At 41.8% G+C, this 12,071-nt stretch overlaps 1 protein-coding gene across 1 annotated transcript in view; it reads right to left on the bottom strand.

Annotated features, from left to right (window-relative positions):
* dlgap2a (discs, large (Drosophila) homolog-associated protein 2a) overlaps nt 1–12,071 on the bottom strand; it is a 52,612-nt gene that overhangs the window by 17,372 nt on the left and 23,169 nt on the right. Inside the window, exons 4-5 of the mRNA XM_070919779.1 lie at nt 7,158–7,308; nt 5,960–6,176 (exon numbers count right to left, since the gene is read on the bottom strand). Of these exons, the coding sequence (XP_070775880.1) occupies nt 5,960–6,176; nt 7,158–7,308 (368 nt within the window). The remainder of the gene's footprint in view (nt 1–5,959; nt 6,177–7,157; nt 7,309–12,071) is intronic.

Here is a 12,071-nt window from a genome sequence, read left to right as displayed (position 1 = left end):
CTTTTTTGGCAGCTCACTGATGTTCAGCTAAAAGATCCTTTTTGTTCCAGCGCACTTTATTAGAGCACAGACTTCAGTGGGCGATTCCATATAGAGCCCATTAATTGGACAGATAGCACAGATACATCTCGTGATTTGCCTGGCTTTTTAGCTGTTCATTGCTGGTAACAGAATACAGCAGCGTCTTCTGTGGTATGTTGGCTCCTTTCATTGCACTGAATATCAAAATGAAACTATGAATAGAACCGAATACTTACAATGAGGCACTGTATATGAAATGCACAAAATATTGAGGCCATCTGTCATGCACCATTACAACATAATGTTCATCATTCAGTGTAACACATAAAAAAATAGCCACATGATGCACACCTCTTTTCAGACACAATTCAACATGTCATTACACTTATGTCCCAGTTGTATTACATTCTCAGTCTTTGATTCCTGAGCATTGAGATGATATCTTACAGTAAAAAATACAATACCACCTCTCAACAAGGCCTGTTATTACTATAGTCAGATTATCAGACAAATTAAATCACAATTTATTGTGTATTTTTTAAATAAACTTATCCTTTTACGTACTTTCCAGCAAAGAAGTGTGTATATGTGCTGCATGTTTGGTAGAAAAGTTTATGCGCATGTAAGTAGCATGAGGTTGTGTATACATAGAGGCTACATACCATAACTGTACTGGTTTGTGATTATATTTGAGCATGAGTGCGAATGATGTGATTTCTTTTCCCAACAAATTAACAGTACAGTACTCCAGCTCCATCTATGATTGTGCAAACATCATTCCACGTCATCATTTCCTTTTGCTTGATAACTGCAGAGTCTATCCAACAGCTCACATAGTAAACAGTATGCCCTTATAGTTATATGATAACTGCCAAGATTTACTTCACTCCACTCTAGAGTGACAATAAACACAGAGCTCAAAATAAGTCAAGGAAAGGAAAGCACACGGCAAGGATTGTCGAGACCTTGTATACATTAGGCCACCTTGTCCGTAGTGTATAACAGCGCTCCAAAAGAGTCTCTTAAAATAGATGTGTAAAATGTCTTTGATGTAATACACTGACTGAACATGAACATTCATTAATAGTGTATCCAATGATTAAAAAAGGTACACTTAACCTCCTAAGACCTGGCATCCACATGCGTGGACATCACATTTTGGGTTATACCATAATACTTAATTCTGCTTATATGGAAATTCAAAATTGTCCCCGTATGCGTAACCACAGCATGTCAACAGATGATGCTTAGTTTTTATACTTATCAGGTCCCAATAAGCCCAAATAGCAAAGAGAAATTAAGATAGAGCCTGGGTCTTAGGAGGTTAAATAAGCAGTGCTGTCCTGGAAGATAATTCACATCAGTGGCGATAACAGCTTCAGAAAAGTTCATACTTCTTTTAGGACATGTTTCTGAAACATGATTGTTCAATAAATTTGTCAATGCTGAGGGTTCATCACACTCTTGCAGAATGGTGCAATCCTTGAAATATGTTTTTTTGCTGCTACCAATGCAGTCTTTTTTTCCCTGGAATATAACTGCAGGTTAGTGTATGAAGTCCTTGCTTTGAATGCCAATGATCACATGACATTTAGATCTGCACGTTGCTCTACAGTACACTGGCAGCTACAAACCATGAACTATAAATACACTTTGAGCTACATTTTGTCTGCTGAGAATGAGGTATGAGTTCACAGAGTGAGTGACACGTATGTGATTTCTGCACTGTTGTATTCGTATCTCCCGCTCCAGAGTTCCACACTGGCACTCCTGTGCATTGATTCCCGTCTCTGTCCCCTCTTCTGCCACCTATACCACAGAAAGGCCTGCTCGCTTGAGGACCTCTCTGAACTGCCTGGGGTCTCTTGTTCCACAAGTTCCCCATACTCCTGGGATAAAGCCATACACTCCAGTGTTTCTGCAAATATATCATCTGGCTTCATGTCTGCCAGGTCCACGGAGGTTATGTCTTCGAGATCTGGTGGTGATGGATCTATATCTGTTGGAAGAGGATCTGGGGCTGGACTTGTGGGTCCAAAGTCTATTTCCAGTGACGTATCAGGAGATACTGAGCTAGGAGGGGATATTGTAACAGTGACCTGTGGTAGTGAGACTAGTGAGGCTACATCCTGAGGCATGTGAGCTAAGCAATACTCCATAGTTGGATCCAAACAGATAGATTCTGTTGACTGTGAAAGATCCAAGGGGCACAGCGTGGTAGGGTCAACATTGTGTAGGTGTGGGACACTGGGAGAATCTGATTGGTAGAGGGGTGGATCTGAATCCTCCGTAATAGATGGAGAGTCAACACTCAGGTCAAATGGCTCTGGTTCAGGGTCCATGAACACTGAGTCAAGATCATCTTGATCTAAGGAAGTCAGCATTACTAAGTCGAAGTGGACAAGATCGGCATGATATATAGGGGTGGTATCAAGTGGTTCAGGAAGTGGTGGCCACTCTGTGTCTTGGGACCCTGGTTCAGTGTTGGGTTGAGTTTCAACTGAACTGGAAGCAAAGGTTGAGACTGATATCATTTGCCCTGGAGGAGGGTCAGAAGGATCATCTGGAAGGGTGATAATGGGATCTGGATTTGTGTCACTTTCAGTTGGACTTGCAGGAGAGTCTGTGTCAAGGTACTCTGACACCACAATAGATGGACATCTGATGACAGTCTCTAAATTACATGATGTAACAGTATCAAGATCAAGTTTGGGTGAATCACAGACTGAGAGTGGGCCTTGACTAATGGGCTCAGATGAGGACACCATGGGTAAGTCTGATGGTTTTGGTTCTAAATCTGTTGGTTCTGCAGGATCTGGATCTTCTAATCCTGAGCATGGTAAGAACACAGTAGTAGGGTCTTGAGACACTGGATCTGGCTTATCCACAGAGACAGGATCCGGACACTCTGAATCTGACATGCCATAATCATGTTCCTCTGGTGGAGACACAGTAACTACAGGAAGTGAATATGGTAGCTGTATCTTATCTCTTTCAATTAGTTCTGAGTCTGGGGATTTCGTGTCATCAGGGTGAGATGGTTCAGTATCTGAATGGGACTTATTAGCTGGGTCTATGTTTATTAGCTGTGGAGTAATTAGCATTTCTTGTTCCACTGTCACTGAATCCTGGGGGCTCTGGATGGCTGCTTCTGAGGACAGTGGCACTGTGCCACGAGTGGTAACTGACTCATTGGTGACCATGTCAGATAAACTCACAATTACATGGTCTTGTAGCTCTGGTTCTGGTTTAGCTCTAGAGTGCTCAGCAGTCAAGTCAAATGGATCTGGTTCGACTGCCCTAACAGAGCCTGGAAGTATTGGATCCAAAGAAAGTGGTATGGCACTCTCCACATACATTGACTGCGGACAGGCAAGAATGCTTGGGTCCATAGAGAGCTGTTTTGGCAGATTTCGGCGGGCACCTTTCTTGTCCTCCTTCTCCTCTGGACAATTGACAGCTGCATCTGCAGTGCTTTGCCGGATCAGGACCTTGCTTCTGGCCTGGGTCCCCACAGACACTTTTGATACCTGCGGTTTCTTCTCTCTAGCTCCCCCAGTGCTTCTATCTGCAGGAGAGGTTCCAAGTCCTCCTGCCCTTACCCCTAACCCAGCCCCTGCCCTTGCTCCTGTCCCTGTCCCAACCCCTCCACTTAAACCTACATCAGCTCCAGCAGCAATGTTTCCACCTTGGGGAGACCATGTGTTGTAGTGCTGCGTGAAAGTGTTGAAATTACTGTTGAAAGCACGAAGCTCTTTACAGAGGTCCTTCCTTAGATCAGCTAGCTCTCGACGCATGGCCGAGACCTCTTCCTTCCACTGCATACTGATAGCTGCAGCCAAGGTAGCTGACTCTTTGATACTGGCCTGGATGGCTTTTGGTGATGGCCGTTCTGGGCCACTAGATCTGGGGGATCTGAAGAGGCTTGGAGAAACAGGTGGTCCAGACAGAGGTTTGGCTGTAGCCCCCATGTTATCTTGTTGGTAAAGCCTGTCTCTTCTGATGGGGCAGCCTAGATCATCATGAGCCAAAGGGGCCGTGTCTGCCAAATCCACATGTACACTGGCCTGGTCGGGTAAACAAGAGCCTTCCTGCATATAATTTCTGTCTGGAAGACAAATGTAAATACGGGTCTGTAATATGGCCACAGGTGTGAGCAGCTGGAGAAAATGTGCTTTTTATTGCCACAAAGCAGTAACAACAAATCATGCACTGAATGCCATGAGTCAAAATAAGATAATAACAGAAATCTACAACAAATAAGTGCTAACCTGATTATTGCCCCAATTCACTCATCTGTATGTGTGTAAATGTGTATCGAATATTTTTTATTCTAGAATTTTAATAATCTGTAATGTCAATGTCATTATACATTACAGTGTTGAAAACCAGTGTAACACTGGGAAAGTACTCCCATTTTGACTCATTTCCGTTAATGGCTTACACTGCCTTCTCAACCTTAATTTGTAGCATGCATTCTTCACATCTTTTCAATGCACAAAGCTGAAACTCCTAGCTCCCGGAACACATCACAGAGAATGGACAATATTTCTAATAAATGAAGTGTAAGAACAATCCTTGCATGCTCTTCTGCTTTCAGTTGAGGTAAAGAAAAGTGTACTTTGTGCAATGAAAAGAGGCAAAGATGAGCAAAGCTTCCAAACCATTTCCCATCAATCAGGAAGTATAGTATGAACCCTATTGAAAATGTGAGGTCCAGTTTGACAGATTGATTTGAAACACCAATTGCCCCATGTCCGAAATAGCGGCGAAATCCATCACATACCAAACTCTGTATCCTAAGAATGCAAAGATATTTGAGTTTACTGAGAAAGCAGTGTAAGCAAACATTTATAGGTATGAAGAAAATAAGCACATCTCCAAATGGCCACACCTCTAACCCTCCCTATTATAGTCCATCTAACCCATACTTCATGAATCTACTGTGGGCAGAGGTGGAATCCGCTCAGATTTCTTGTCCGGACACCTTTTCTTCTTTTCTTCCCACATTCTTCATCTGTACAAAGACGTATAATTTCCTCCGTGAATCCAGCAACCATGGGAATTGTTGAAACCACCAGCAGCTTACAATTTACAATCAAGGCTCAGTATCAGAAATATATGCATGTGTCAGCTGAGTAGGTTTAGATTTATTGTAACAAGTTTGCATATGTGATATATGAGACTAACCAGTGTGACAGTTCAGTTACCAGTATATTCATTGTCAGCTTTACATTATCCGTTATCCAGGTCTAGATACAATAGTGTGCAGTTCTGATCTCATTGTGTGTAAACATGAGCTTTGCAATGAGACAAAATAATTTGTGTGAAGTGAACAATCTGTGAGCGAAGAAATGTCATAGTATATGCTGATATTTAAGCGTAAACTGGGTTTACAAGTAAACAATGCATACTTTGCATATGGCAATTTCAAAATTTCTTTGCCCAGTTCGCAATAAAGCTGCAAGTACGCTCACAAGTGTCACCATGTGGCATCATAAAGAAAATCAGATTTCCAAAATTCCAAAAAGTGGAAAAAGCTGTCATGTCCTTATTCTGACCTGATTTTTATTCCAGACAATTTCCATTTGTGATTTTCAATAGGGTTCATAGCTTTACTCTCTGATGCATCCAATGGATGAGCAGATGAAGCACTGTATCCAAAATACAGTAGGATGAACTAGCACAGCTCACAAGTGGTAGCTACAGTAATCATACGTCCATCAAAAACAATGGAAACATACAAGAGTGATTCATGCAAAGATATGAAGCTGTTTGACAGTACAGCCAGTTTGCACTAACTGTTCTATATTCATCCATTAACACACGTTAATGCCAAATGTAAGCTTTTGGTGTCAATTTGTAAGTACAAACAAAAATACCAACATCCAGGATAGCACACATTGTACTGCGCAAATGAATGTCCAATCGCCCTTACCTGTGGTAGACCTGATGGTGGAAGTGACAGTGGATGCCATAGGGGGTATGCAGTCATCGTCTTGGGAGTAGCCGGCCTGAATGGCACGCAGGTAGCTGTGACTCCGGGTTCTGAAGCAGCCGGGCAGGTCCAAAGCCTCCATGGCCTGGGATTCCACCTCACTGAACACCGACTCGCACACTGATTCGAACTGGCCATTTATTTCTGTTTCACTCACCTGTGAGAAACGAAAGTCATAAGCATGTTTTCTCCATTACAAGTGAGGATATTTCTTTGTTTATCTGGAGAAATTAATTGGTCGGTTGTAAAAGCTGACATTGTGTTCTCTGTCAATTTCGCTTAGAATAAAAACAGGGCTTGCTGCTAAAATCAAATGATTGCACATTTTAATAAGCAGCAGAAAGATCAATGAAAATGTGTTTTCATAATGTCACAAAAACTATTTTTGTGTTCTTTGAGTGTTGCCAGGAAATTGTTCTGTCATATTTCTACACAAGCAGATAACCTGTGGGCTGGTTCATTTTGCTGCAGTGGCTCTTGCTTTGTGTGAATACAACCAAACATTATGACGTACATTTTCATGAAATCAAGGTCATACTGTGCCAGAGAGTTTGCTGTAAAGGATTTATTGTTGATGTTGACAAGAACTATTTCTGTATTTCCTGTTTCAGATGTGTATGATGTATCTTGTAATGTCTTGAACTGACTTGTTACAAATGGTTGTTTACGGAGTAGAAATTGTTTGATGGTTATCACTCCACTACCATTTGGCAATATCAAGAATCAAAGATAAACATCTTGTTCTATTGGGATTTGGAATTAGTAGGAGTTTAGTTGAGCCTTTAAGACTCTGAACAAATCAATATGCTTCTCTTTTAAGAGGGAGATAAATATCTCAACAACCTCTGCTGGAGTCTTTTAATTTATCCAGATCAACAATGTGCAATGGACTGTCATATTAAATACGAGTAAGTAAAAGAAGTCATAAAAACACTATGTATATGGTATATGATAAGAGAGTCGCAGTGAGAGTTAAAACAGTTTCTTTAGCTTGGGTTTTAAATGAGGAACTTTGTGGTGAAATTCTTTCATGTCATTTTGCTAGAGACTCCCTGGGACCTCCTCAGGCCAGCAGCCCCCAGTGTAAGAAGAGTAGGATTCTCTCCTAATTGAAAGGGTGCAGACTCACCTGGCTCACTTGGCTAACACAGCTAGCCTGACTAAGGGTGCTGACGGCCCGCATATAGCTCTGGTTCCTGGAGCGAAACTTGGGAGAGTTGTAGTTGGCAGAGGGATCCAGTGCAATGCTCGGGTGCATGTCCCTGGTGGCTTGCAAGTGGTAGCTCTGACTGAACAGAGAGAGAGAAAAGGAAAAGCAGGCAGGGAGTGGGACTACAGCCATGGTGATGATTTCTTAAGCAAGTCAATTAAATATAATTTAACTAATAAACAAGCTGTTTGACTAGTGGCTACAGGTGTAACACGATGACAAAAACAATTAAGTGTTATTAAGGGCAATGGGCCTCCTCTGGGCATCCTGACCTTGAGAGGGAAAGTGGTTATGACATTGTGTCTCCTTTTGTTTCTTTCCCTCACTACACTGGTGTGTCCTTATAAAGGCAGTTCGATTTCTGTTGTGCTAAAACATCCAATCAATGCTTGGAAATGAGGGAAATGCAAATCAGGAGCTAGTTAGTGAGCAAGCACTTCAGAGAGCACCCCGGTGTCAGCCAGGTCAATTAAATGTGCTACCCCAGCAGTGCAAGAGAGAGATGTTCAGAAACCCAAGCCTGGGTTTGAAATCTGCTGAAGAGAAGACACAGGAGAGGAAAGGTGCTTCAAGTTAACTAAAGAATACTATGTGAGTCACATTATGAATACCAAAGAGAGGTTCCCTCCACCGGATCTATTTCTAATGACAGGCAGGGATGAGTAAGCAGTTTCTGGGCTTTTTATAGAGATAAACGCTGGTGTTTGGCAGCGAGGAAAATGCCAGTGTGATTAAAAGTCTCCCAATCCATCTTGTCAAGCTGTAGCAAGGCTGTGTGCATTTGAAAAGTAATATCAGCCTTCTAAACATCCAAAGACATCCTAGAGCAGAAACATCCAGAGATTAAGTCTGAATGAAGTGGTAAAAGAAGCTGGAAATGGAAAGAGTTACTATCTCTTAATTAATGCGATTAATCCCTAAAAACATACCATGTAACTAGTCTTAATACTGTATAAGAAATGCATGTACCACTATGGTGGTGTAAGGTATAGCAGTGAATTAAATCCTATCTATACTGTGTTTAACAGCGCCTTATGATTTGCCAGTATGAGCAGATTGCCCCAGGTGACCTCTCATTGACTGGTCTTGAGTGTTTGCTCTGTGAGGCGTCCATATTGGGTATGTCAGCAGGGCAGCGAGCCAGCTGGCTCTGGCGTCTGACCACTGCAACATGGCAGCAGCAGAGAGGTAAGGGGAGGGGAGGCACTGAGCCTGTATTCACCTTAAGTCTGCAGCAAAATTGGTGATGTAGTTACGCATGTCACTGTTGATTTTATCCAGGCGGTAAGAGCTGTGGGTAGAGAAGAAAACAGAGTTACTGGGTCCCACAAGTGGGAGTTGTATGGATGTGACATCACTGGGCACAAGTCCAATGGAACTGGCTCTGTATGATATGTGTGGTGAACTGAATGTTTGCTTGGGAGTTTTCACCAAAGTGCTGCAAACATTAGGGTGCTACAGTATGACCAACATGACCCTCAAGTAATGATAAAAGTGGGAGACTGTTACAGTTACATTTAGTTGGCAGACAGAATTGCCTGGTGAAGGCAAGTCTTCTTAGAAATGAAACATGTGCAGACACACAAGCAACATAATGAGGAGTGTATTATGAGTTTTGTCGCAGAGTAGGTGCACACACACACTGTCCACCGGCACTAATCAAAAATGACAACAAAGCACTTGATGATGAAACGCTGCACACAGAAAACAATCACACTACATTATAAAACACACATTCTCTCCCTGTTTGGCTAATTAGATTTGGTTGATTGTGCCAAATGAGAATTAAAAAAAAACCCCTACCTAACATCTTTCCCTGAGCAATGAAACTTAGTCAAGCTTTTTAGCTGACAAGATCAGATATAAGTGCACCGGCTGAGGCATACTTCATCCATCCCTGCCTTTAGAGATAGTCTATTATCGTCAGCTGAGTGAAGGGAGGCTGTTTTGAGAATGCCTTGGCCCTTAATCAAATCATGCCAGAGCAAATTTCCTCTAATGTCTCTGATTGGTGCTAATGCACATCCATTGTTGGCTAATATAAAGGCAAAGGATGATGGGAATCTCACACTCCCTGCCTTTTCATGCTGCCAGTCTTTCTGTTGGCAAATAAATCCCAGCCTCGACAATAGCTGTTGTGTGCTAATTTCTGTGGAGAAAGGTTCAAAGTAAGGCATTTGTTATATATGGAGCACATATTGAAAGAACAAGGACAGAGGATGATTCTGAAGAAAAAAGATTTCTGCAGGAAATAAGATTTTGAAGTGTTAACATAAAGTATGTACTAGCAAAAATCAAACATGAGTAGGATGAGGTCTCACTGAGACTTAGGGGAAATGTGTTTGCTAGTCCTGAATGTGGAAATCAGCAGATATGTTTCCTCCTAGACACACAAAAGGCACTGCAAAGCCCTACGGAGAATAATCACATCTTCCCAATGGTTCCCAATGGGTGGAGGGTAACAAGAGGAGTGAATCTCATCTAGGAAGAAGGGAATATGTGAAAAGTTGATGTGTTTTATTACATTTTGCAATCAGTGTATACATGGCATACACACTCTGTCTTGTAAAACACACCCAACTCTTTCTATTCCAGTATATTGTGTGTTCTGTTCAAGCCATGTGCCAACGATTGAGAGCCATCTACAGCAGTTGATACCTTTCTGAATGGGACATTAGGTAGCAGAACACAAGCCTCGAGAATAGACCTTGCCAACGGAAGAGTAGGCTAACTATGCATGACACGTCCTGCGCAGCCACAAATCAATGGATTGGAATTCCGCATTGACCTTGAGATCTGAGGGAAAAATGCTCATATCCAATGCTATCTGAATGAGTAATGACATTATGTCGAATCAGGAATTATTGAATGCTTTGCCAGCGTTAACTTTGATTAATCAAGGTGCCTCAAATAGCTAATTATGGGGGTTGGGGGGGGTAAACAAATGTGAGTTATTTTAGAAACCCTTGTGGTGTTTCGACACCAGGCCAAAGTCATTTAAAGAGAATTTAAGTTCCCGGAGATGAATGTTAATTGTTGATGTTCTTCTGTGCATGTGTGTCAATGCAACCTGCTATCAGGTGTGACACATCGCCATGACTACATTCTGCCTTTGACACCATTGATCATGCCATTTTAATTGACTACTGAACTGGGTTGGTATCTCTGGTACTGCACTCAAATGGTTTTCCTCATACTTGTCTGACAGACACTAACAATTACATGTCTTACTCCGCTCGTCTCTTATGTGTGGTCCCACAAGGGTCGATCCTTCTCTTTTCATTATATACCTCTGGGCCATCTGCTCAACTCCTCCAGTGATGTCTATTACCATTGTTAAGCTCACTACACGCAGCTTTACTTCTTAACCTCAATAACCTTGATGACTGCCTACCTTCTGTTACTAAGTGGGTGTCTAAAAATGTTCTCCATCTGAACAAAACTGAAGTTCTTGTGATCGGCTCCAATTGTTTTACTAAGGGGGTCAGTCACTACATTGGCTCCCTCACTAGCAACATCAAGACCGCTTCTAAGATTCCTGGTATTCTTTTTGACCAACATTTGAAATTTGAACCTCATATTACTAAGCTCATTCAGTCTAGTTTCTTTGCAAAAATTAAACCTATATTTCACCCAAAAACATTGAGAACTTTGAGTACACACTTTAATCTGTTGTTGTTTAGACTATTGTAACTCCCTCTCTACTAGGCTGTTAACAAAAACCAATTTGTCTTTCACCTGGGCATGCTGGGCCTAGGTTATTTAGGCTGGCTCTGTATTCCGTCTCTCTCTCTCTCTCTCTCTTTCCTACCATCATCATTTGGTCTTTTGGGTTTGGTTTACCCCTTGATTTTGCCTTTACAACACTACACATACACTCAGCATTGCATTCACCACTGACTTGCAGACTACAGATTAATTTATTACTTTTGCCTTTGTCTTCCTTTCAATTAAAACATTGTTTAAATTACTTTAAATCTTGTGTGGTCTCCCTCTTTGTCTAGCTCACTGAGCCTGGGCTGTGACAAAGCAGCTGTTGAAAACTCATTTCTGTAGATTAGCATTCTTATAAATGCCTTTAGTTTTGTTTATTTTGGTCGTGTGCTTTAATTTTTGCCCATGGATCATGACAAAATGTGTATGTATGTATACTTGTATTATAATGTGTGTATTTTGTACTATGTGTAAAGCACTTTGTAACTGTGTGTTTGAAAAAGTGCTATATAAATAAAATGATCATTAATTATTAATCTGTAAACATCTTTGGCAGGTCCTACTATGGCACAAAAGCCGATTCATATTCAATTTATCATAGCTGTCGGCTCTGCAGCTCACAGAACGTACAGGACCCAAGGGTGAAGTTGTAATGGGGAGGGGTGGGGGGGGGGGGGTGGGGGGGCTGTAAATGATTATTAATTAAAACAATCACTGACATCTAACTTTCCTTCTCGTGCACAGGCTGTTCCAGCTCAGTGGGCCCATGACTGTGATGTATTCTTTATTGGTGAGATGAACAAAGAAGCGACCCTGTCAACCACGAGAGCGACAGAGAGCTTGAAAGAGGGAAAGATGGAGGGAGGTGACACAACCTGACAGCCTGTTCTCACTTTAACATGATTTGCTTCAGGGAGCCGTTGCTGTCAAATTTGTGTTTGGCCCATCTGAATACCCCTGAGGGACATCAAATTGCTACAAGAGCAGAGGAAATCCAACCTACACCATGTCTGTCTTGAATCCAATCTAATTCCAATCCAACAAGCCCAATGAACCATAATAGCACGAGAGCTCTCATGTCAGGTGGCATCCGTGTGGACTTGAAACAGGAACAGATATGGACCACAG

The sequence above is a fragment of the Enoplosus armatus genome, chromosome 15, assembly GCF_043641665.1.
Source record: "Enoplosus armatus isolate fEnoArm2 chromosome 15, fEnoArm2.hap1, whole genome shotgun sequence".
In the NCBI taxonomy this organism is placed as follows: Eukaryota; Metazoa; Chordata; class Actinopteri; order Centrarchiformes; family Enoplosidae; genus Enoplosus; species Enoplosus armatus.
Note: the sequence above shows the minus strand (reverse complement) of the source record. Positions and strands in the feature narration are given on the sequence as shown.